The following is a 27,896-nucleotide window of genomic DNA, read 5'->3' as shown; positions in this document are numbered from 1 at the left end:
AAATACATTAAACATATTTCACTGTCTCCAGTACACTACATTTAAGTATTTTCACTTCATGCACTTTATCCCTTTCACACATGTTCAAATATCTGACCAGAGAACAAACACTAAATAGTCCAGGATGGGAGCTACAGTGTCATTGACGCTATTTTTGTATATAGGTACACGTAGGTAGGAATGTCAGTCAAAGGTTAATGGCCTATACCTGTCAACTTGTCAGATTAGATGAAATGGCCACCTCTCATGGCAAACGTATCATGCACAGTATATACAGTGTACATTGTCCATTGAGATTCATATCTGTTGCTTTTTTGCAAGCACTTGACCTTTAGTCAAGTACATATAAGTTAAAGTTTTTGGGTTGACCACAACTTCACAAAAGTTAACAAGTCACCTCAAGTGCATATCCCCCTATGTAATGGATTTTGCATAGCCCATTGCAGCCAAACATTTCTTAGGGGTTAATGGCAATACTGGTCTGCCAATGAATTAAATATGTATAGTTTTGTACATCTTGGGAATTTATGAAAAGAATATATTTGTTTTCAGCTCATTATGCATGCAAGATTGATACTTCTTCATTCTGGACCAGGGTTTACTTCCTACCTGACATGTGAAGTTTGTATTTCTCATCCTCATACCTTTGAGTATACTCATGTACCTATGTATAAACATCAGTTGATTTCATTTTGTGGCTTGTCAATGATTAGTCTATGTACAGTGCCGGGTAATGTGATTTTACAGTTGTAGAATGAGAAATCTATGTACAGAACGCCAGACAGTCTCATACACAGACACAGGGTCTACTTGAGAATGTTTTAATTACCTGTACATGTGTGTGTCTGTGAGACAGCTTATCTGTGTTCAATGACAACCATTTTTATCTCCAGACGGAAGGCTTTGCGCGGATTATAAAGTAGACCTGAACTTGTCCTTGCTGTTGCTTATCAAAAGACACTGATGCATGTACTGAGTGTCTGATAATGCATTGCAGGAATAATGAAATATTTTAAAGTCATTTGCATGTAGTGGAATTTGTGAAGTCGGAACAAGTGTTTACCAGAGATGTGAATATATCTGTATGTAGTGAGGACAGAGTATATACTGTTTCCATGCTAGGTTTACCTCCTACACGGGGTGTCACCCCCCAATTCCTGGTATGAATATCCAGCCGTACCATTTGAAATAATGGGGCTGTTCCACGTGATGGATGTAAAAAGGTTAGACAGGGTTGAATTGAACATTTTCACATTGTAGACAAGATGAAAATGGAGACAAATCGAATAAATAAGAAATAGTTTTCAATGCTTATGACACCAAAAAATGAAACTATGTATTCTGAAACCCCTTTACCAGCAGACTTTGATCTTGTCTATAAATCATGTTGCTCTGTTGTGGCTGAAAAGTTGTGGGTTTGCTGAACACAAAATGAGTATAGCAAGCTTCCAGATGGACTTTGGCCTGTTTCCAAAAGCTTCCCATGATTAGAGTGTGGTCCATTGCAGTATATAGGGAAAGGTATATTGAAAGGATCAGGCTTCCACCATGCATCATGTATCCATAGATTGAATCTAGAAAATGTACCAAATTCAGATGTACATGTATGTACATGATATCAATGTGCTTATTGTTACATTTCCAAATGAATGCAGAAGAACCAAGCTTTCAACCTTTCCACTCTGAGCCTGTATTTGTGTAAAAAATCCAATGTGACTGTTGACAGCTGAATTTCATCCCAGACTAGAATTCCCTTGTCTTCAATAACAAATTCATTGTCTACAAAACACAATGTGTTAGCAAGGCAAATGCCATGTATTTCAACAATCTGTAAGGAGAAATATCAGATAAACGTTCTTACTTTTTAACACAAAAATAACTTAATACAACAAAAGTTACAACAATTGTGTTTGCATCGATGCCCCTACTTTATATTGACAAGTAATTCATTCTTGTTCATCCTTCCACCCATTTTCTAAGTTTTAAGGTCATCGGATAAAAAAGCTTCACCTTAGGTTAGGGTTAGGGATTGTATGTACGTGTACTGCAGCACTTTCACACAACTGAAAATTTCAGTCTAAACATCCAACTCTGCTGCATCGAAAACATCCATACTGGTTATACCAAAGTTTGTTGGTGAATGGTGTTACAGTGACTAAACCTTGAACAATTGTTTTTCGTGTTCTGTGTTTCGTGCATAGTTTCTTGGTCTGCATCCAGACTTATGTTTGAATACTGTGAATACTGCAGTACATTGACCCATTACGTGTATTTGGTGTATCAACACAGCCAGCATTTGTTTGATGGTCATTGCTGCTCTTGTTGACACTTCAATTTAGCGGCATATAGCCTCCATTGTGGTAAAACAGTAGTATGTTGGTACGATGTGTATATCTGCATATTGTGTTGACAAACTGCACAAATATTTCTCAGCATCACTAATGTGTGCAAAGAAGCTGTGTTTATAGACACCCTAAACAAAAGCACAAAACCATTAACTAATTATCAAGTTCACAGTTGTGGGGGTGATACTAGTATCTCCAAGTTGTATGGATTATTGCCAATACTACTGTGAAGGCTTCCAGACTTTTGGAAGCAACTACCACAGTGCTAGGGGGTCAGAGATTTGTGATCGCTCCCCAGCTGAACCCTGATGTGTTTGTATTGAGCATCAGTGGTACGTTGCCTCCACAGGGTAGTGCATTGACTTTCGTGTGCAGCTTAACAACTGATTAATACTTCTATATCAAAAAAATGCATTACATCATCGCTAAAATACTTTCAATTGTTTTCAAACTACAAAAGTGCCAACTTTTTCTCATGATAGTTTCGGTTGCCTAGTGTTTTAATGAAAGATAAAAGTGATTTATTTTGCCTGTACAGATAGAAATATGCTTAGTTATGGACCATCAGAAATTTGCTCCCACTGCGCATTTAGAATGTAGGACATAAATTACAAAATACTTGGATAGCATAATTTTTGGCATACATCAAACATTACTTCATTGATATATTGGTATGTTAGCAGTAGTGCTGGCATAACTTGAGAACATCTTTTCGCAGCAAAATTCTCATCTTACAGTGTTTTTGTCAGTGGGGTAACCACATTACCTCCAGTCTAAAAGCCGTATTATGGATCGAGAAATATTTGCAGTTGATATAGTGACATGAGGATCAAAGTTACCACATTCCAGACGTACGTAATGGACATTACATGGAATTTCCTTGCCAGCTGTCGAGTTTCAGTCTTCGATGTAGCTCCCACCTAGATTTTGTAATATCTGGTTGCAAGCACACCTCTGAGACATGCTTGGTATTGGACTGAATTGCAGTCTTAACCCTTTTCCTGCCAAGTTCATATTCACCATCAGGTCAAGATGGTTAAAATTAATGAAACACAACATATTCCATATGTGTATTTTAACATAATACTGTACATTTGAAAGCTGTTGAAAACATAAATACTGTAAACTTGATTTTTTTGGACTAAAGATGCTATAACAGGCCAAGCCAAGTGGGTGAAAATACGTCATGTTTTGGCTCAATACCGCTTTTTACTGACTTGGCTGATGGGGAAGTGATACTGTCTGGCAGGAAAAGGGTTAAAGAGGGATGGAGAATCAAAATTCAAAGCTATGCCATTTTTGTGATTGCATGGTTTCAGTGTCATTGATAGAAGTTAGCACATTTGTAGGGCTAGCAGCTGTAACTTTTCATTTTTTTTTTTGTTTCTTGTGTTTGTAGGTAGAATGCGCCTCAGGGACAGATATTTGTACTCTCAAACTTTTACAATATTGTTTTGGCCTACCAATTATGGGGGCTCATTTTGAAGGTTATGGAGTAAATAAAGTTTTCACTGGCTTAGTTTTGTGAAAATCAGAAATTTTAGTTTTCCTGCATAGAGGTAACACAGGGATGGCAGCCATTTTGAATTTAAAATATTTGTAAATATTAAGTAATTTTGTCTCTATTACCCAAATTTGCATGATGACCCCTGATTTTTATTCAAGATTTTGAAAGAAAATGGTTGAAAGTTTGCTTGAGGAGAGTTTTGAGCAAAAGTATAAGTTTTTCATTTTAGAGGCACCAAGTACATGTACCTTATTGTGAACTGCAGTTTCTTGTTCTACTTTCCCAAAGCATGTTGATATACACAGTATTCAGCTTGCAACTCAACCTGTACATGTACCGTACAGACTGCAATGGTATTGTTGGCAAGTGAATTCTGATCTGGACTAGAAATCAAATATAACAATAACAGTGCATTCAATACATGCATAGAGGATGTGTTGGCATGCTAAATAGTTGGTGTTTCAACAAGCTTTGGGGAGTAGAACAAGAACTTGCAATTGACATACAAAACACAAATACTAAAAAAAATTATCAAAAGTTACAGCTACATGCCCTGTAAATAATGACAAGTGACCTTTAAATAATGATAAGAAAATTTATTACTGTTCCTGGCAATACAAGCCAGCTCTAGGATTTGTCGCCTGGAAATACAATGTGCTGTTTGATTTTATGCAGCTTACATGTACACTGTCAGCCTTCAGGAAAAGAGGGAGTTGACTAACCTTAGAACAGGTTTCTTAAATGTTCCAATACAAGTGATTTTCAAACACATGAAGACAGAAGAGGGTTACCGACCTAGTAGAGTGGTACAAGGTCTCTGTTTATAAAAAGATATTTAAAAAAACCCTGCTGAGTTGGCAGTTTTTCATGTAGAATTTTTAAGGAAAGGTATACTGTAGCTATTTTACCTTGAAACCAAGTGGAGCGTCTTATTGATACCATGTTTTGTGTACATTTTTCAATTCTTGATGGCTTCTCGTGCCAAGTCTTATGAAAGTTTCGACAAGATGACAGAATAACTGGTATTTTCTTGCATTTTAACATGTACATATTTATATGTCAGTAGAATGAGCTAAAGCTTGGATGCCCAGTGGAAATCTGCCACCTTAAAAGGATTAAAAAAATGCGAAAATAAGTCTAACTGTAACATGTATGAAATATTGAATGTACTTATGTGTTTATGCCTGCTCATAGACAAAAAAAATTTCAACCTATAAAATAGCAAACCAAAGTTTCAGTGTAATCAAGAGCTCCAATGACAGTAATACTGGGACATATAGCCTCAAAAAAAGGGAAAATCTGAGTCATACTGGTATGTATAAGGGGAGAATGCAGCCTGTTGACAGATATTCGCACTCTCGAACTTTCATAAGAACTTTTTAGTCTACCACTTGTAGGGGCTCATTTTGAAGGTCATTGAATAAATAAAGTTTTTACCGCCTTATTTTTGTGAAAATCTCCCCATAGAGTTAACACAGGGATAGCAGTCATTTTGAGTTGCAATGTCAGTAAATATTCATGTGGATAATTTGCTTCTCTTGTTGCTCGGTGACCCATACTTTTTAGTTGTGGAACAGTTTAAAGTTTGCTACAAAAAGTTTGAGTGAAAGTTAGAATCTTTCAATTTCAAGGCATGTGATGTACCTTAATGAATATTCAAGTTTATAATTCCTGAACTTTTGCTTTTCCTGGTAAGCAATATGTTACATCCTCTGTTCCTGCGCTGCATCAAGCATTAGAGAACAATAATTCTCGGCTCCTGATTTCCAAGAAAATCATTTGCTTCCTTGAAACATTCTGGAAAAAAAGGAGGGCCACCGAATTCACATGCAGTAGTCTGTCTGCTAGCTAAAGCGCATGGCTGAAGTAATGGATTTGTTTTCCTTGTTAGCAATGCTGTTTGCTGTGTAAATAATGGGCAGTATGGACCACAGAGAGTAATGTCATACCTGTGGCGTAACCTCCCGAACCTTGCAATGATTCTTTGAATGCTTTGCTTTCAAAAAACTCCTTGTCAGCTTGTTAAGGTAAACATTCGAAGTCAGTGCGACAATAAAGTTATTCTTTTGTGCCACTGTTGAATAGCACTTTGCGCCTCCAAGTACGGCAGAAAACTGTATGAGGGTTGTCAGTGGTGTAAATTATGTCAGTACAATATCTACGTTCTGCACTTTGCCTTCTGAGCAAATTTTGCAGACCCGGGAAGAAAATTTGACACAATTCAATGTCCTGGAAGAAATTTTTGGGCAGATGCGTTTAGAAAGTTCAAGAATTCCCTAAATTTGTTTAATTAAAGTAGTTCTTACCTTGAAAATGAAAGACTTGAACTTTGGCTTAACCTTTTCTCAAGCAAACTTGCAACCTTTCTCTATCAAAATCAAGAAAAAAATCTGGCGTCAACCTGCAAATTTTGGTACAGGAGAAAAAAATTACTCAATATTTACCAATTTTTGAAATTCAAAATGGCAGCCTTCCCTGTGTGAACTCTATGCAGTAAAATAAAATTTTGATTTACACCTCTGTAGTTGTGTGTCAAATTTTCTTCCATGGTAGTTATTATTTCAGAAGCTCAAAAATGAGTCCTCACAAATGGTTGACCAAAACACAATTGTAAAAGTCTGAGAGTTTGAATGTGCGTACCGGAAACGCATTCCACCTCAAAGGGTAACCGTAAATCCCAAAAGTTCTTGAGCATACTGTTACTGTATTAAAATGAGGAAAGTTGAAACTAATCACACAAGAAAAAACCCACTCCTTTGCATTGTTCATTCCACAAAAACATGGTCATAGCTTGTGAGGTAGAGTTCATGTCAGGACACAGTGTTCACAGTGGTATCAAACAACAGTAAACTGGCCTGATCCAGTTGTTCAGTGTCACAGAAAGTTCACAATCTGACCTTACATGACCTTTTCAAAATTTAATGACCCAAGGCAGAGAAATTTCAGTCTCCTGGGAGAAAGTCTGTTTCAAATGGTTCCTAAAACCATCTGTGTCTCACATCTCTTGGTGACTCATTAATTATTAATAAGTTCTCGTGGTGGCCAAGTTGAGTCCTGCTGAAAGCCAGCATTCTACGGCTCAGCAAGAAATCCTGCAAATTCTGGTTTGACATAGCTGACCAGGCTACAGTGTCTACTTCAAGTGTGAATTTGATATCACAAGAATAAACATTGGGCTGTGACTACCAAGGGTCATTGAGTGGATGGTGTGTAGGTAAAACAGAACTTGTGTGAAGTTCAACAGGCTTGAATCACAATGTCATTGAGTTTTGCCCCCATAATTACGTTGAAAAAAGGTAAGTTTGAACGGGAACTCCTTTTGGAGAATGAACTGACAAAATTTAGATAGAATCGTAATCTATAAAAAATCTCATGACTGAGAGAATGAAACAGAGGGAAATATTAATGGGATACAAATTGTGAAATCAAATGCTCTTGTATTTGCTCACCAATGATCATTTGGACAGAAAGATTCTGACACCTTGTATCAGAAAAAAATACGTGCTTCTAACCGGTCTTCATGAAAGTTAAATTAAACTGCGTTGGTGTGTTTCGTATCCTGTATGAAAAGCGTTGTAAGTTTCCCAGTTTAGAATTACAATTTATGAGTCTGGGGACGGCTGTACAGGAACCGTGCTGAAATTTGTCACTTTTCTTCAGGAAATGTGGAAATTTTGATGTATGAGACATTTAACCTTGTGAGCAGAGTCTGTGCCCAGCTGTTCAGAAAAAGTTGTTTCCACTGCTGTGGGCCAGAGAATTATTAACGCATTGTATGCTATAATTTTTTTTCCACCAAAATTTTAGTGCAACATTTTCGCAATTTTTGTGAATTTTTCTGTAACATTTTTGATACTTTTGGACCAAATGGACTTCACTTTTCACTGGCCCATTTTTTTACCAAAATTTTGGCAAAAATCTGAAAAATTGACTGGGCTATATTTTTTTTTATAAAGAAGACAAAAATTGACTTTGGTGCTCAAAGGGTTTTGATAATTGTATCATGGTAATCATAAATGTAAGCCATCCTTGGAAAATCTAAAAGGTCTGTATTTGACTAAAGAGTGATATTGTATTGTTAGAATCACTGCTCAAAGGAATTTTCATAAAAATGTTCAAAACAGCATAAATACCAGTGGATTCATTTCATGAATTGGAATACTTTGAATTTGTCAGTTGAGAATTTTCACACGCCCACTTCAGAGTTACTATTAAAAGTATCATGTACATGTTTTGTGTATTGTCTTTCATTGTGTGATTGAGCACACATAGTCTGGTAGGAAATGAACTAGAAACTGTAAACAGAATGCATTCAGGCAATGTAACCAACTGACATGAATCATATTTTGGAATTTTGTTTTCTGACAGTGAAAGAGACAGTAGCTGTAACATAAGATAATATTTCTATTGTTTTTGTTCAGTTAGAAAAATAATGTTTTGTTATTCTTCACCTGAACTTGTTGAAATACCAAAGTACTAGCTGCATGTATGTATGTCAACATAATGAATTGTACACAATTTGTGGTACTGTGGTGAAAGACAAATCGTAGTCCTGATTTCAGTTTAGTTGTCAATTATAACATCAGACACTATCTGCCTTCGTCGACTTGTTAAACACCAAGCATGTGTACATAATTTTGGCAGTGATACCAGGAATTGTATTGTACAGATTGAACAAAATTATTGGAAAACACATCCACAGTTTACAGCTCATGGAGCTGTACCATTATGTAAGATTTGATATCTTGTAGCAGGTGTATGTCTTTGCGGGGCCTTGAAAATTAGACAGGCAGTCATTTTCCCACTGAACATAGTATATACAGTATGATACCAGTAATTTATATCATGTTGGTTGTTAGATTTTTTTTCTATGAAAATGTCCGGGAAGATTAGAAATCACATTGTAGTGCCGGATGGTGTTGGTGAAAGACTTCTAAAGTACTTAAGCTATCATCAAGAGCAAAAAAGTGTTCTTGAAGTTTATGGCAGAATTCAGGCCTTGAAATGTGGAAACTTTTATGTCAAGTACGGCCCTTGAGTCAATTGTGGTGAAGTATTTGCAGTAGGTATGCTGTGATAGTCAGCACGTTTTCATATACACAGGGTATTCTAAGAGCTGATGTTGTATGTCCACATGTGGTCCTCAGCTACATGTGGGGGAGAAAAATTAACATTTGATCAATCTTGTACTTCTCATGGATTGAATAGAACATGTACATGTACAGCACAAGTACAGCTACGCTTTAAAATGGTAATCACTATGGTACAATTGTAAAGGCCAGTCATTGAAACATTCTTGTACTATTGTTCTGCTCTACAGTTATTCCTATGCAAAAATGCCGGTACATGTGTGCAACATTTGGTCTCTTTTTAGCTTTCAACGTACATTTTTCACAAAATTTTAATGACTTACATCAAACTGTAAACAGTAAAACCGACATTCAATGTACATGTTTGTCATTAAGTATGCCAGTACTGTGCCTAGTAGAACTGTCCAGTATGATATACATGTACATTGTATAGGTGTATTGCTATCTTGGCTCTGTTCTGAACGTTGTGGAAGACTGTTAAAGGGAATGTGGGGGGAGGGGGTTCATCCCATCTGCAGCTGTGTGACTTTCTTGTCGATAAACATTACATCTTCCCAGAAATTGGCGATGAATGGCAAGCAAATGTGAGGCATATTCAGCATGTGATGCAAATTGCTAGTTCAGTGGTTTTGTAGCTTTCCAATTACTGCAGGACTTTGCCATATAAAACTGTGGTGTGTCTGATAACCCATATGTGCAGCTACATTGAGTAACAAACCTGCAACTGCAAACAGCGTTATTGCAACAATTTCTGTTGTTAAGTTGCCTGATCCTTCAATAAAAAAGATTAATCCAGTGAAGTCGTAACAAGGTTTAAAAGTGAGCCTTGCAAAAAACAAAATTGATATAAAAAAATTCAATAATTGCAGATACAGCTGTGAACAAGATTAACGTCACAAAATAAAAAAACATACATTTATTTTGGAAGTCTGGTAAATAAAATAAAAAGTTCATACATTTATAAATCAGATTTTATCAACTTGAGTACACAATGACTTTGTCGCTGTGGCGCCACGTACATGCTAATTTTTTTTTGAGGAACAAAAAATATACATTTCTTTTGTTTATCATCTGTCATTGCAACAATATTACAGTTGTTGTGATTGAGCTGGTAGCTTGAATTTCCCTTGAATTCCGTTCTCCATGTGTTGAATAACAATGATTGGAATGTTGACAGTTTCATAGACTGTACATCCAATGGGTGTATGGTTGATGATTGGGCAGTAACCTGCACAGTGTCATCTGCAGAATTCCTTCTCATATTGTTGTTAAGAGCCAAGCCATTGACAGCGGTCAGTGCTCTCCGTCGTGTCCTCAGTGATTGTCTTGTTCAGTCTCGGCTGCAGAGAAAATCAAGAGATCAAACCTATAACATTAGTAATATTCTATTGTGATACTTCACATGGGTGATAAAGATTTTAATACGTCATTTGTTCATCGTTCCTGCCCATTTGAAAAATATTGTGGCTAATGACTTTAAGATATCATTTGTTTTTTGTTCCTGCTCATTAGAAAAATGCTGTGGATATGTCCTGAAACAAAAGAGTGTTGGACAGAAAATTTTTTGGTATAGGTCCTCATCCTGAAGGCTGATACAGTGTAGTTAGTTAGCAGTTTAGTAGGTTTTCTGGGTGTTTTGTCCAAATTTACAGCAAAGATGATTTTGCAAAGAGGTTCCAGTTTTGTCAAAACCTGACAGCAATATGTAACACACATTGGGATGTGTACACTTTCAGTAGGTACTGTAATAATGCCAAGGAAGCTGTATTCATGAATTATTTGGAGAGCCATTGTATATGTAAAAAAATATTTCACTTTGTTAAAATTTCCAGTAAATTTTCTGAAAACTTCTGTGCTGAACATTTTGAGCAGGCCAGTGGTGCCGAACAATTTAGTCACTTTCATGTATTGTCCACTTGTTCACAAAAGTGCTGACTCAGCACATTCTTCACATTCCAGTATTTCTTGCTCTGGTTCCCTATTAGCACCTGCTACATGTATATCATTTGTTGATAATTTACAATGGCTTCGCTGTTATTATCTCTCTACCGGGATTTTTTTATTGAGGAATATGAAACTTTTCGTATATTTTGGAGAACAAACAAGAAAAAGAGTTTACAAAACTTCAATAAGTTTACTTGCAATTGCAAGGGATCAGTTCTGGTTCTGTCTTTAAAAGCCAGTTTTGCCATCTTCAAACTCTACTTTTTTATGATCTAGATTTTAGCCAGTCATTTTCTTACCCTGCAAAGTCTGGTACAAGAAACTGACATGCCAGATTCTAGACAAGTTCTTATAATGGAACTACATGTACAGTTACATGGTGCACAGCATTGCTTGCAATTTAGATCCTGATATATTTGACAAACAATATGAAAATCCTGATATTGCTATAAGATGTGTCAAACAGAGAGAAAATTGGCAGTTTTCAGTTTGATGTGTGGCGCAGGGTACATTTTTTGTCAAGAGTCGGTAGACTAAAACGCTAACTCAGGAATGGTAAATACAGACAGTTATTTTTAGCGTAATGTATGAGTGCAAAGTGCTACTGGTTTAACTTCCACATGCACAATGTCAAATGAGGAGATGGCCATATGTGCTGAAGTCACCTAGTCTAGGTTTTACTGTGCTGTGAAAACTTCAATCCTAGACTGTAATGTGTCTCCAGCTATCAAATGTGACTGTTAGAGACATAAACTGGAATAAGTCATACTTTAATTCAATCTCTGTACATGTACAGTGTATGTAAAGGAGGCTAGAAGTGCGGTAATTTTACATGTAAAGGGAAAATAGCTGTTATTATTGATGACATTTTCATTTATTTTGTTCTGTAAAACAGGTTCATTGTCGTTAATTCTTCTCATTAATATGTTTTGAAATACTAAGAATTAGCCTTGCCAACATGATGCAGTGTGTACAGTATGCTGTATCATTGTCGATAAATGAATTCTAGTCCGGACTAAAATTCCGCTGTCAACAACAGTGGACGTTATTACATATACAGGCTGTGTTGACAAGTTTTGCTATAAGTACCTTTATGTGATTTTGGGAATTGGAAATGAAATTGTACCAGTGAACTGAAACTCAGGAAAATCTACCAAAAGTTACAGTTGACTAATCCTCAACGTAACAAATAAAAAAAACTGGAAATGAAATAAAGAAAACAACGCTGAGTCACAAATTGCACTGGATCAGCATGAAATTTTCAACATACGTATTAAAACTCATTGAAATAGCAGGTACATTGCGTCTCCACAAGTTAACCATGGTTAGGTAGATACTTCATGAAAATATACTAAAACTTGCATCTTGTTTTCAATGGGGGAAAATATGAGACCAGCACACAGATGTGAATTCTATGAATGGAAAGTATTTCAAAAGAGAGTCATTCTAAGTTTGGCCACATGTTTCAAACACTCACACGGCTAAAATTTCCCACATGTACATGTCTGGTCAAGTTGTAGGTTGTCTCTTGCACTGTAGACATTCAGTGTTCCAGACGTTCAATGTTTCAGGACACGCGAAATGCTTTTATGGTCACATTCTTGGAATTACACTTGCTTTGAATATGGAACATAGATAGATACCGCTTAGGAAGAATAATTCATATTTGACCTCAAACAGAATTGCTTGTCATAGAGGAAGTGGAATGCTTTGGTAAAATTGCTTTGATTGTTTTGTTAGACTGCAAAGTTGTCCATTGATGTCTAAAGATAATAACGGGATTGTAGGGTATGGTGAAATATATACATCACTTAAGTGCTGTCGTGGCGTGAGAGAGGCCTGGACAGGCCGCTCACTGACTTCAGCACACAAGTCATACACATACATGTTTACACTGGTGCAAAGGAAATACTGGCAAGTGGCTAGACAGTGCAACCAAGGAAATAGTGCAGCAATGCTTTATACCGATTTAGCAACGCTAAAAATATCGCGTGGGATCAACAGCTACATTTCCTACTAAGCCATCGCCAGCACCTAAGTGATCTGGTGCTAAGTCGTGTATAACACAAATGATGCCAGACCATAGTTGCTATTAGTACATGTATACTCATATAGTTCCTGTGAGGAAGCTTTCGAGGCACCCCCCTCTGCCAGTGTCCTGAAATCCATCCAAACGTTTTTATTGTGGGTGTGTAACATACATGTATGTAGTAGAATTCTTTCAGAATTATACGGTCAAGGTTACGGCAGTGAATTTGATACAGGGGCTCAAATTCAGTGTGCGACTGTTGATACATAGTTGTGGGTTCAAAGAGGAATTTGAGGATGCGACCACGTATAAACAATGACTCATGTTGATCCCGTTGAAAATGGTTTGATCTCTCAGCAAGGTTATTGAAGGGAATATGGCCACTTCATCTTGATCTGTGTTGACTATAACGTAATGAAATAGATAAATGAGAAAGACCTGCAAGCCGGTAGACCCATCAATCAGATTAATTTTTGAAATGTGACTAGTCACTGCATCTTTCAGTGTTTATATTTGCTGTGAATCCATCAAAGTATATGGTGCATCCCATGAGAATGACTTCATGTCTGCTAAGCATGAATATTCAGTACTCAATGGAAAAGAGAGCCCCGCACAGAAGGAAAAAGGATGAAATAGTGAGAGAGGACATACAGTACATATTGAACCATTCTGTGCTTAGCATGGATAAAGTGTTTGACCAATTAACAGAGAAAACAATGATGGTGGGTTTTTTCCATATCTGTTTCATGATGAATCTATTAAATTTTATGGCTCGTCCAGAAACCTATAAATGCTGGAGTCTTCCAGCCATAGCTGGGGAGTCTATTGTGTACAGTGTGAAACTTGATGTGAAATAAATTGATGGCAGCTGTTTGTGTGAGACTTTCATGAAACCAAAAGTCACAGGATTTAGTGAAATAAAACTGTTTTTAATAATTACAATTTACATGTTTACGGCATGGGGATTACTTCTTGAAGAGCGGTAATCTAATCCGTCAGGGAGTTGGTGTTTGGCTAGATGAGAGTCTCAGAGAAATGGACAGGGAGTTGGTGTTTGGCTAGATGAGATTCTCAGAGAAATGGACAGGGAGTTGGTGTTTGGCTAGATGAGATTCTCAGAGAAATGGACAAGCTCACACATCACAAAGCAATGGATGGTTAGATCCAAAAAATTAAAAAAAATCCACAAATCACATGAGAGAAACGGCAAACTGTAAGGCCAACTTTCCAAAGAGCTGTTATTGTCAGATGTATTAAAGATTTTATCTTGATGATTCTACCAAAGGGGCACTCATGATATGTGATTTGTCCAAGATAAAATCATCAGTCTTGTTCACGTTCCTTCACTTTTCCGTACTTCTTTTGTTCCTTTGACAATTTCCTTGGCAGTGGGTTGATACTTGTGATTGTCTTGGAAAATTGTTGAAGTGCCATAGCCTGGGTCATTGTGTCTCAATGTAGAAAGTCCACTTCTAGGACTGTGAAGTCAGAAATTTGATGTACGCATGAACAAACCATTCTCTAAACCTCCTTACACAAATGTACAGTCTGAAAGTCAGGGGGGCTGAATTTGAAATTTTAGGTTCAGGGTGATGGAACTGCATATGAGATCAGGATGAAATGGCTCCGTTCATACTGAAGTAGATAATTGAAGTTTTCACAATTACCCATTGAATACCAAATTTGGCTCAATAATACTTCCATAAGTCTGTCAAAGATTTGCCTCCCACAATCTTCATGAAGATTTTGATTTGATAATCTGAAGTGGCAAAGTTAAGATTGGCAGACAAACTCCGATAAAATATATTCAGTCAGTTTTATTTCATTGCGTACATTTTATCAAAAACAAAGGTCAAATTTACTCTGATACCTATATGGATAACTGTTCCTGGCATACATTTACAGTATGTTTGAATTTTTTATTTTTTAAAATTATTTTTTAGGTGACACATCGACAGAATAATCAAGTGATGGTGCTTAAGATGAACACTTTATCAAGCAATCGTCACAACGTCCTTGGTGAAGTTCAGTTGCTTAATAGACTCTCACATCCCAACATTCTCAGGTAAGAATAAAATTTTCACACCTTCCGATCGTTGGACTCCCAAGTTTCAATTCCTTCTCTCACACGTCTGTTCAGAATTTGAACAAAGTTCCCTATTTGTTATCTTTTTCTTGTAGTATAATCATAAATCGCTATGAACTTCAACAGTCATTTAGATCAGTGTGTACAGCAAGGGGTCTTAACAGGGGTGGTGCATGGCACAGAGATAGATTCTATCGTAAAAGAATGGTTTAAGATTGAATAAATGTTATATTTGATGGTGTTGAACACGCAGATATCCACCATTATGAACTTGTTAGTAAAATAATACAAAAATATTGATAAAATATTAAAATTTTATGTAATTTATTGGATTTAGGAACTTTGTCACAATTTTTAATCCACAAAGAAAGGTCATGCCATTTTTGTATACACAAGCTTGTCATCATGCTGGATTTAAAAAAAAATTTACACTTGATGGTGAATTTTCATGGCGTGCCAATAATCTTCGAAATGGTGCCAAACTACTCAAAAATGGAACGGTGCTGTTGAGTCCCACATAGGTGTCGTTGTAGATCAGTTACATCGTGACATGTTAGAAATGGGCACATGCTTGACTTTTCTCTATCAACCCACGACTTTTACACTTGAAACCTTGATACAGCTTTCTTATCACGTTTGACACTTAGGCAAAAACAGTATTCGTTAATTGAATCGTGTCAATGAATTGTTGACGTATGCGTAACCAATGACCCATACCTAACATGGATGATGAACGCCAACAAATTGCAATCACAAATTGTCAGTTCTCAGTATCTTTTTGAGGTCAAAGTCAATATGCTGGCCAAGCTAAACTGAAATGCCACATGCTGAAGAAAAATCTCTCTAATGAAAGAAAATTTTACACATTACACATATTGACAAACAGCTGACACACAGAAATTTCCCGAATTTCCTAAATTGACTGTAAGAGTTCAGAATTTTCATCCACAATGTCGTCAAAACACGTTGACTGGTGCTTGTATTTCTTCTCATTGTATCCCTTCCTTATATAATAATATCCTGAATTAATGGTGACCTGTAGCATCTTGCTATCACGTACATGTACAACCCTTTCACGTTATGGTTTAATCCAAACCTATTGTTATCAATGGTGTGTGGACCAGTTTACAGGCAATTAGGGGTGAACAGGTTAAACCGAAAGGGCTGAATAATGAATCGCCTGATGGATAAATTTCCAAATGGATCTTACACACTGTAGGATGTTTTCCAAACTCCTAATGTGTTGAGAGAACGTGCAGATATGGGTGAACTGAAACAAGTGGTGATGTGTCAAAAGGCCACTTGACACAAGAAAAAAACACTTTCTAAGACGCCACATCCTGGATCAACTTCAGAAATCAATCTCAAATTTCACTTTTTAGCCCTGAACCAAGGGTAATAACTCTAATTTTTTCCTTTGTCGGAAAGTTTTACTTTACTCATGGTTGTATTTGATTGATGTTATACCCATGTCACTGCCATATTGTGTCCCAGCTCCATTGTTTTTCAAGGTGAAGGTTGGACTTCTACATAAATGTAGAGAAATAGGGTGGGAAGGATTTAAGATAATATGCGCCTCGAAAGTGAAAGACTTAAACTTTTGCTCAAAGTTTCTTCAATGAAACTTTCTACCATTCTCTTACCAAAGCAAGAATAAAAATCAGGGGTCACCGTGCAAAATTTGGTACTAGAGAGACAAATTACCTAAGATTTCCCGATATTTAAAATTCAAAATGGCCGCCATCCCTATGTTAACTCTATGGGCAAAAATAAAATTTTTGATTTTCTAAAAACTAAGACGGTCAAAAGTTTTCTTTCATCAAGAGCGTCAAATTGAGCCCCCACAAGTGGTAGGTCAGAAGAGAAATGATAAATTTGAAATCCCAAATCCAGAACAATTTGCGATTGATGTGCAACACAAAAATGATTTCAGAATAAGTGAATAAGTCATGAAAAGTTGTAGCTTCTGGTGCTGTAAGCTTGTAGTAGCACACTTTATGATAGCTCTGCAAATCATGGAATAGGAAATGTAATATACTGTACATAAACAGGTTCCTGCACATCATAACAAAAACATCACCAAGACCTCCCTGGTCATGCCTCAACTGATTTCAAGCAGTTAGTGATGTTGTGTTGTCTTGGACCAAGGATGCATACATGTACCTCACAAAATATGTCAGCTGTCTTTCTGTGTTACAGCATGAAAACAGCGTCCATCTTTCCCAGTAGCACCTCTAGCTATGGCTGAATTCCTCACTTATTGAGATGTACAAATATTTAGATTCCGGTGACCCTAGGACTCTGAAATGCAAATGTGCCTAACAGTAGAATATAATAAACCATTTAAAGTTGGTCACCATAGAATCAAAGTCATTTTCTGTCTGTAGTTTGTCATTAGGAATGAATTTCTTCATCATTTTATTAATAGTAGTACAGTACGTGCCTAGAAATTGAAAGATGTAAACTTTTACTCAAGTTAATCTTCAAACTTTGCTCAAACTTAAAACTTGGGGAACTTTAAAAACATTCCCTTTTGAAATCCAGAATAAAAATTAGGGATCACAGTTCAAAATTTGGTGCCATAGAAACAAATTACTCAATATTTCCTACGATTTCAAATTCAAAATGGCTGCCACCTGTGTGTCAACTCTAAAGGGAAAACTTTCATTTCTAAATTTCACATTGAAAGTAAGAGGATGAAAACTGTATTTACTCCATGAGCTTCAAAATGAGCCCCACAACATGGTAGACCAAAAATGCATTGTAAAAGTAAATTTAGAGTCCCAATATCTATCTCTGATGTACATTCTACCTTACTGTTTTTGTGTTTTTTTCCTTAGGTTCATGGGTGTGTGTGTACACGAAGGAAAACTCAATGCTCTGACAGAAGTAAGTTAATAGAGACTGTCATATTCACATAGAGTTTGCATCGCCCAAAAGAAATTCACGAGTGAGCTGAATCTATTTGCCCAAGCTCATGGGCAAGTAGATTTTTAGATTGTAGCTTGTACTAGCGCAAGAGGCCAGTGAAATATTCTGCTGGTGAATCAGTGTTTGCTAGTAGCTGGGCGAGTGATCTGTCCTTGCTACTTGTCCCTGGACCTTAAAATTGTGTACTCACCTCTGAAATTGTAGCAGAGGTCCCTGTTTGTGCAGTATGTATAATTTGTTTCATGTCTGTGTAGAATAGTTAACCTGCACTACATGACCATTGGTGAGTGACGTTAAATATTTTGTTTTAAGGTACGGTAGTGTGCATCTTGAAAGTGAAAGACTCAGAACTTTTGTGCAAACTCTGCTCAATGGAACTTTCAACCTTTTTCATACCAAATCAAGAATAAGAATTGGGTCACTGTGCAAAATTTTGTACTCGAGAAACAAGTTACCTAACATTTACCGATATTTGAAATTCAGCATGGCCGCCATTCCTGTGTTAATTCTATAGGGAAAAATAAAATTTTCGATTTTCAAAAAACTAAGATTGTGAAAAGGTTTCTTCTTAGTCAAAAACCTTTAAAATGAGCCCCAACAAGTGGTAGATCAGAAAAGAATTGTAAAAATTTAAAAGTCCAAATATCTGTCCTTGAGGCACATTGTATCTTGCGTTTTACATGCAACAGAGCTGTATGGTTGCAGTCCAAGGTTTACTCTAAGTTTAGCATTATGCATGACATTTGCTAATGCTGACAAATATTCAGATAAATTTTGTATGTTTAGTGCCTGTTTATATATCACTATGGCTAGCGGTAAGAGTCCTGCGCCTGTTGTTTTGATGGTTTTCATGGCAACGTTGGTACTGTTTTGGTAATCGTTGTTAAAGTGTAATTTACACATGTAGAAGTATTATCAAAATTTTCTGACAAATATTTGTGTTTTGATACAAATGAGAGAACTGTGGCGTCATTTTCTCCGTATCAACCATTTCTACGATGTATATGTATCCATAGGATTTCTTATCAAATGATGTCAACCCAGCTGACAGACCCGGGTTAGGTTAGGAACTGGTAGTGTAGATTCAAGTGTGATAGAAATGCTGATAGATAGTGGAACAGATAGCTTGTGCCAATACAAGGGCATAAAGAACTATATCTGCTGACCTCAATTTAGCGTGTTTTTTGTTTCAAATTTATCTGGTGCTGTGAGGTGTTCTTATACTGTTTGTGACCGCAGAAATTGCTTTTATAATGAGTTCCTCGAGTCAGCAAATAAAAATGTTTATGATAACATTTCTGTTGTTCCATCATATTACTAAATCCGTTAACCAAGGGTAGATTTTGATAATGTCATCAAGCTGGCCAAGGTAGTGTGCATGGAGAAATTAAAAGACATGAAATGTTGTGCAAACTTTCCTGAAGGAAACTTTAAACCATTCTCATTTCAAATCAAGAATAAAAGTGACAGGTCACATATTTTACATATTCTGGTACTGGAGAATCAAGTTACCTGAAAGATACTGATATATCAAATAAAAAAAAGGGCCACTATACCTATACCTGTGCTCAAAGACCTAAGTCCAGATATTTCAAGTGAAATGTCCGGACCTGAATGTCAGACATTGAGGGTGAAAGGTGAACAGTCTCACCATTTGCTGTTTTCAAGAACCATGTATGTGGGAACATTTGGCAGAACCTCTCAATATTAGCCATACTTTCCATATAGTACCGATGTCATCACCACTTGAAATCAAAGGACTGGCTTGACTCAATATAGCCAGCAAGTTGTCATCTACCAATTCGTAAATGCTGAAGTCCCAAGTTGAAGTATCACACAGTATGTGCATACGGACCATGCTGAAGCTTTGAATTATCAGCTGTCTGTGGCGTTCTCTGTGCACTCAGGAAAACACTGTGTTTGTTGTAGCTTCAGGCATTGGTGTTCCACTTTGAGAGGTTCATTCAGGTTTAACATCTGCTCTTTTATTTCTCTGCTATGTTTGTTACACACCCCAGTGGAAGACAGCGACAAAAGCAGGAGCAATCTCTTTTGTAGAGATGCGTGGGTAAATATTTACCATTTAGGTACAGCTTATTCAGTAGCCAGCTTCTTGTAAATTTTTCTCAAGAAGGTAGAGTGCACCTTGAAACTGAAAGATTGAAACTTTTCTTCAAACTTTCCTCGGGGAAACTTAAACTCTTCTTTCATAATTAAGTGTAAAAGAAAAGGGTCACCCTGCAGATTTTGGTAGTAGAATTTACCAATATGTGAAATTCCAAATGGGAGCTATCCTTATATGTATGTTAAGTCTTAGATAAGACTGTAAATTTTTCATTTGTACAGTTTTCAAAATGAGCCCGATAAGCAGCATACCAGAGAGATATTTTAACCTGTTCATCCCCAATTCCCTGTAAACATGTCCACATTCACCATTTATTACAATAGGTTTGGGGTAAACCATTTTGGTGAAAGGGTTAAACAATTGAGAGTCTGAATATCTGTCCCTGAGGTGCATTTTAGGATAAAACTTCTTGAGGAGTTCCCTGAAAACGTTGAGGGATATAAGCATTTTGTCTTTGTATTCGTATCGTGAAACATAACATATTCTTGTTGAAATAGCATAGAAAATTAGAGTCGTACTTGAAAACCAAACAGGCAAACAACTTGTGTTAACCTTTTCACCACCATGGTTTGGCCCAGTCCTGTTGTTTTCAGTGTTGAGTGTGGACTGTCCTACCGTGAAATGGGGATGAAATTGTCAAGAAATGCAAAACAGAACAAAAAAAAAGATGAAATGTGCATGTTGTAAATTGCGCTTCAAACTTTGACATGGAATAGACTCTGTGTCATCGACCGAATCTTTGTCCTCCTTCTTTGAGTCAAAGGTCGCAGGAAACAGGGGGTCAAGTGTCAAAAGCCTGTCACCTTATCGGCACGCTGCCACACAAAGTTTGTGTAAGGTGAGACTATGGGAGAGGCAAAGCTGATTTCTGCCTGTTCACCCAACCACCTGTCCAGTTGAACTGCATTGACCTGTGTAATTTAACAGTCTCAGATCAAGGAGTGCGTTATTTCAAGCAGAGAATTTCCTGACACAGAAACCACTTTGTTCATGTTGCCATACATGTGCACTAATCTCTTTTTGGAGCACTTTAGGGGAGAACCATTTGATTTCTGGGGGGGGGGGGTATGGAGGAAATGGGTATGAGAGCAAATTTTTTTTCCTGTCAGAGTGACAGCAATTTTTTTTTCTACTGTCTGACCTGCATCAATTTTTTTTTTCAAATGGAGTAGCAGTGCAAATTTTTTTTTTATTGGTCATCAAGTTTGTAATGCGTTGTATATAAGGGAGCTGTCATTATTTATGGCCTGAAACTCCAAAATTTCAAGTGACCCCCCCCCCCTCCTCGCCAACCCTGATGAATTTGAGTAACCTCCCTCTCTAACTCTGAAATTTTGACTGACCCCCCCCCCCCCCACTTAGAAAAGTTAAATACCAATACATGTAATTGTAAAATTTACAAAATACAGCAACAGTAAAGACCTTTCAAATCCTAATGTACCCTGCTACACTATCATCAGTTATCTCATGATGGTTCAAAAAAGGTGAACACATCAAAATGAAATTCAAAGTCAAAATAAAATAAAGATATAAAAGCTCACGCAGTATCTAACAATATAGTATATTGTTTGGTTTGGATGGGTATTATGACAGGGTTTCACTAGGATATCTGACCTGGCAGAATTTGAAAGTACAGGGGGAGAACATGTGAGAGGCTTAGGGGATAGTGTCACAGGGGCTTTCCCCTATCTTGTATGGAAATTTTTAAGATATTGATGTGTGCAATGGTGCAGTCTGGTGCAATTGGAGAGGTGTTTTTTAATTTTGTTACTAAGTGAAACTGTTAGAACACCCAAGGGGGAGAGCACGAGAGGGGGTTCCCCCTCTCGTATTGGAAATTTGAGAAATTTATGTGTTTAATGGTGCAATCTGAGAGGAGTTTCAGTTTATTTTTCACTTGGTAAAACTCTTTGAAAATGACATTGAACACTGATATTTTTTACATTGTCATCGTCATTCTTGTGCCAGATTAGTTATTGAGAAAGTTCGCCACTATTGACGGACTCTATAGTGAGCGATCCCGCGTCTGGTGTCATGTTATGATTAACATGACCAAGCATAGATGTAAGTTCTCAGGGAAGATGTTATCTTTTGTGGTCAGAGAAACAAGGCTCACACATTGTATTTCATTATATTTGTTGTTTCTCAATTTTTCATTGTCAAGGTACATCTTTCTAACATATTTATATTGAGAGAATAATATATTGGTTTTAACACTAGTTTATTGACTCCTGTCTTGTGTTTGAATTTTCACAATTTACAGAAGTCAAATGGTCCCCTTTAGATAGTGCCTATGCCATTGAGATATTGCAACAGAAGTCCTGAAATATGACTTCTTGGGTCAGAGAGGGAAGGAAAACGTTGAGTGTACTGAGGTGTAAAGTAGACCTATGTAGTGTATGCTTATATCATAAGTGCTAGGAAAAAAACAACATAAGAATTGCTTGTGGTAAAAACATATGCGCCGCCTATGGCGGCGCGCCGGCAAAGAATACATGAGAATATGGTTTCCAAATTTTGCTAATTTCTGGTGCATTGTGACAATTTTTTTTCACTTCTGTATGTTATGACAATTATTTTTTCTCAGGCCATGACAGGATCAAATTTTTTTTTCTTCTATCACACCTTGCAACAAATTTTTTTTCTCAAAATCCTCCATACCCCCTAGAAATCAAATGGTTCTCCCCTTACATTTAGGCTGTCACTGCCGGATTTAAGGTTTTGTAAAGTGAGGGCAGGGATAAACAAATCTCACAAAACGGACTGCACAGTATAGCTGAAAGCTTCCATTCATCTGACCTCTTGGTGTCTAACTCGTGGGTCACAATGTACAGGGTTGAGTAAAATGATATACATGTATAGCGCTGGCATATACATGTAAATCATACAGGTCTACAGGGCTGTATGGTGGCTTTCAAATTTAATGTGACTGTGTCATTTATGCTTGTATCTGTGTGAATCTTGAACGGCTTTCACTGTGAGAGGGTAGCTTTTCTTTCTGGTGTTTTCATGCCACAAATTTGTACAATGAGTGAGTTGGCATGTATGAGGCCTTCCCTCCCTTACGATAAAGACTGTAGAGTTCTGTTGAGTTCTACAGAGGTTTATAGAGTTTTGGCACCATTTTCTATACAATTCTATAGAAAAGCAGGATTCCATAAGTCTACGATCATTTCTCATAAGGGCTGTTACCGGTATTGCAATTAATCCAGCCATAACGTGAGCTACTTCACCAAAAAGTCACTTTATTGGAAAGTTTCTGTCAAAGAACCAAAATGAGCCCTTTTCTTTCCAAGATGCAAACTTTTGGAGAACCAATCTGCAGGCATTTCTGATCCGATGAGATGTTGATCTCATTCAAAATTATTGCTGATTGGCTGATTGGCGCTGCTCATGAATAATCAAAAGTTACTCTTATTGGTACTCAAAGTACGTTGCTAATACACATATGGTTTTGATAGTCCATATGTTTGACATTTAGTATGAAAATGATCATATTTTACAAGTGTGGACAGACTATTAAATTAAGCATTAATGTACCCCCTCTCAGCCCATAATGAGAGAAAGCAAACTTCGCATGAAATAATGTACAAGGTGAAGCCAAGTACATTATGGAGTGCAAAGTTTGCCTGAGCCCATTATAGGCCAGAAGGGGGTACAGTACAGTACTGCTATTTATATTATAGTATTGGCAATGTCTGTGAATTTGTAGATGCAGAAAACATCTGGGGCCACAATACTGGATAATCAAATGCATTATCAGTAGTAATCTTAGGATATGATGTCACAAAATTCACCAGTATTGACAAAACTATAATATGATAAATTGTGTTTATCCATGAGAAACATCCTTTCAAATTACCAGAAGCTTCCTTAACATTTTTATGCATTTGTTTTCGCTTCTGTCAAATTTACATCATTTACCAAATAGAAAAAGAGAGCAACATCGTTATCTGTAAACTGTCCACAAACCAGCAAAACTGAAAAATTTCTACCCTCATTGCTCTGGCAGATTCCTGTTACTCCAACCATTGAATGTATTCGTCATTGGCAAACGTACATTTGAAGGGCTCTCTGTACGTGGCAGAAGATTATGATTTGCTGTTTCCTAGCGACCGCTGCTCTTTGCACCACAGTCGCACTGCAAATGTCAGTGCAGAGCTCACCTGTTGCAACAACAGCGCAGTGAACCCTGACCTCAAGTTTTATACTTGGTCAGTGATAAGTCAGTGACCAAGGCACTTTGTCTCTGTCAGTACATCATCACATCTGATAAAACTCTATCAGAAGCTGCTTCATATAAAAGATACTCAGTGGCAGACAGTGTGATGAAAAACACATGAAGCCCTAGTTCTCCTGTTCCATGATCTCACTGACACGTTCATCAATGCCCAAAACAAACGGAACTATTTTTCCCCACTTTGACATTTAAAACCTCCTGAGATTTTCACAAGCGTTTTACTGCAGGAAAAGATCATTGTAATGGAACTGTGTAATGCAAGAAATCATTTGTAGAAGAAGTCGGTGTGTATTGCAGATAAATACGTCATGCAATGAACGGAGTATTTGACAAACACTGGAACAGTAGACCTTGCAAATCTGCTGGTGTGTACACAGAGGGTAATACAGACACAAACATGAGCATTGGGCAATATTCAGCCATGCGGAAAGTTTCAGGTGTATGGTTACATCCTCTGTACAGGTGACTTGTGTAATCAGACACAAACAGCAAATGTACCATGTACATCTTTGTACAAGATTTTTGGCCCATGCTGTGTCTGTGGTATCAAAATACATGTAGAACTAGGGAACCATCATGGAGGTCTCTCTCTGAGACATTGAATACTTTGTGTGTGCAGCCTTCCAATATCTTTTGTTTTCCTTTGCAGAAAATTCAGCAAACTTGTGAGCTGAAAAACCAGTGGGTTCATTGAAGTCAAATTAATTCACTTTCTCTAGCTCATTTCTGATGGGTGTGTGTGCTTGTCCATTGGTCTGTGTTTTCGACCAGTAGTTTCTGCCAGTGTTAAAAATGTTTGAGTGCCAATGGAATTGATAAAATTCTAGATGACTGCCTGTGAGCGCAAGATGTCTTTATTCACCAATTTTAGGCCTACCATAACTGAATGTTTATAGGGATTTGTCCACACCTGGATGGGGTATCCATCATTGGTGGTGGTGGCAGTGGGAGAGATTCAAGATTATATCCAGGTTGCAATTCGGTACAGTACATGTACATTTTGCAAGTTGACAGGTATCACACAATAACTGTCGGGGTGAGCAAACCGTATGATGTCTGTTTCAATGAGACACCTAACAACAAACAAACAAAGAAACAAAAAAAAACAATGGAGCATATTAATTGTTCTGTCTGTTCACAATGTATTGACTATATCATTGCTCTGTCTCAGTACATTAATGCATATTTTGTTTTGCTGAAGTTACACATTTACTGTTCCAGATGTTTCCTCGTTAGTTCACTGCCAGCCTTCGGCACTGTCAGGAAAGAAACCTTTTTAGACTTGGATTGATGTTGTAAATCGTGTCCAGGTGGTCTCTGGCATTGTAATGTGTCGCACTGTCATGTCAGGAAACTGTTCACAGCCGCCTTTTGGAAATTTTGTACCGGAATCCTTCCTGGCAAATGGTGTTTCTTTGAAAACTCACAGGATAAATCCTGGATCACGGAAGACAGTCATGTAACTCAATTATGACAGCCGTAGCTAGCCAATATGAAGGCATGGACTTTACGAGATGAGAGTGTAAATCGTGGTCACATATCCAAGTCCTAAATGAGAATTTCATGTGTGTGTTAAATGTACACTCCTGGCATGAATTGATTGTTATACACAGACAGCGAAGGATATAAATTATTATGAAGTCAACCTCTGGCTCACAAACAAGTTAATTTCCAAATTAAACCGTCACTTCCCTTGTGTTCAGAACAAGTAACGGGTACACCGGCCTGTAGCGAACAGCAAGTATGGCAGTATGTAAAAAAAATTTTCACAGATCGGTTTACCATGGAACTTCCTTTTGGTTGGCTTTCCAGTTTGGTGAGGTCTGTGTTTAATTGAAGGGATTATGGAAGTTTAAGCCGCTTTAACATTATACATTACTTGGTTTCATGGTTACTGATTACACACATGCCTCATCTAGTACCTACAGCACCCTGGTATTACATACGTCAACTGAATAATACATCAGTGTTATTTGTCAGATGGTTCCAGGCACATTTAGGAAGTTATGTAAACTATAAATCATCCATTGGCTGTTCACTTCCGCCTCTCTGTTTGTTGTTTAAGTTAATGAGGGCGTTTGTCTTTTCTGAAACCCTTGTAATCAGAATGATGAAAGAGCAAGCTCTGCAAAACCTCTCCCAACAACAACCGGAGTATTTCGCTGCATCATGTGCAGCATTGTAGCACAGCGCCCTCTAGTACTGTACAAACAAAATCCTTTGTTGTTGTTTGTTGTTGGTGCATATCTTCTGGCCTGGCAATGTGCAGCAGCTTGGAAGGTTATATGTGATTGGCAGATTTGTATTATTTACAGAGATTTAAGAGGAGTCTGCAACTAGGGCTGTTCTTAAGCTGATTAGCTGTTTGGAAATAATTCAACAAGAGCAAAGAGTTTCAAACAGCCAATCGGCTGAAAGCCTCTGAGACACTGCACAGTTAGCCCCATCATCCTCTGTGAATTACTTAGTCACATACCATGAATATTACATTAAAGGAATGAGACTTGTAAATTTTTATGGTGCTTTCATGATTTTTTGTTCCCTAAAATTCTACTATATTTTTTATTCCTCAACCTAATGCATTGGCGAAATACATAACTGTAGCTTTGCCAGCAGTTCTTGGCTTGTTTTGACTTTCCTTCAAAGTGCGTTTTGTTCATAATTTCAGGGTTAATGAGAAATCGTGCATAAATCTACCAAATGATTGAGTGTATTGGTTAAATAAAGCATAAATCACCATTACACCTGTTCTAGCAATCTACCCAATGTAATGGAAAAGTTTTTAACTTCTCATAATGTTGTGCCTTTTTCCTAGTTTTGCAATAGTGGGAATCTAGAAGACTTACTTTCCAGTGATACGAAGTTAGACTGGGACCTTCGTTTGCACTTGGCCTTGGATATTGGAGAAGGCATGAAATATTTACACAGCAAAGGAGTGATCCACAGAGATTTAACTTCAATGGTAAGTCATAGTGAGAAACATGGAACGAAGACAGCTGCCTTGTAGCACCTTAAGAACATTTTAAGGCATCTTTGTTATGGAAACACGGGTTCCCCAAAAGGGGAGTTTTGGAGCAATATATTTATATGTTAATAACTATATGAAACATTTTATTTTCACAAACCAATATGCAAATTATTTATTGTTATGTAAATCGACTCACCCTCAATTTTTCCAAACTGTAGAGAACACTGAAACAACAAGGTCCATCCAATAGCATAGTGCATCAACTGGACCCTCTAGAATTATGCTGCTTTGTAAAATTGGACCCTCTAGAATTATTTTGTTTTGTAAAATTGGTCAAAGTGGGCCTGTCACTGTTCAGTCTTGCCGAGATGGCTCACCAGTACGTCATATGTTGCAGGGGTATCGCCCAGGTACTTTTGTTTCCTTAAAAACTTGATAGGTTGTATTGTTACTACAGATGTACTTCACTCCTGCTAGAACTTGATCTGTAGTCAGTAGGCCTTCCTATCAATAGAAACCAGTCACTTAAAAATGGGGCAATACCAGTTTACGATTTGCCCTATCACCACCATTGTCCGGCCCAGACCCATTGTTGGCAGTGAGGGTTACCGACCTCTCTATTTGTGATGGG

At 37.3% G+C, this 27,896-nt stretch overlaps 1 protein-coding gene across 2 annotated transcripts in view; it reads left to right on the top strand.

The window, feature by feature from the left end:
* The window catches only part of LOC139138825 (dual specificity testis-specific protein kinase 2-like), an 84,914-nt gene that overhangs the window by 13,088 nt on the left and 43,930 nt on the right, over positions 1-27,896 (top strand). For both annotated transcript variants that reach the window (XR_011553682.1, XM_070707366.1), the window contains exons 2-4: positions 14,859-14,980; positions 17,842-17,890; positions 27,113-27,259. Coding sequence is in view for 1 of the 2 variants with exons in the window: in XM_070707366.1 (XP_070563467.1) it covers positions 14,859-14,980; positions 17,842-17,890; positions 27,113-27,259 (318 nt within the window). In the remaining variant the exon portion in view is untranslated. The remainder of the gene's footprint in view (positions 1-14,858; positions 14,981-17,841; positions 17,891-27,112; positions 27,260-27,896) is intronic.

This window comes from Ptychodera flava, chromosome 8, assembly GCF_041260155.1.
Source record: "Ptychodera flava strain L36383 chromosome 8, AS_Pfla_20210202, whole genome shotgun sequence".
In the NCBI taxonomy this organism is placed as follows: domain Eukaryota; kingdom Metazoa; phylum Hemichordata; class Enteropneusta; family Ptychoderidae; genus Ptychodera; species Ptychodera flava.
Note: the sequence above shows the minus strand (reverse complement) of the source record. Positions and strands in the feature narration are given on the sequence as shown.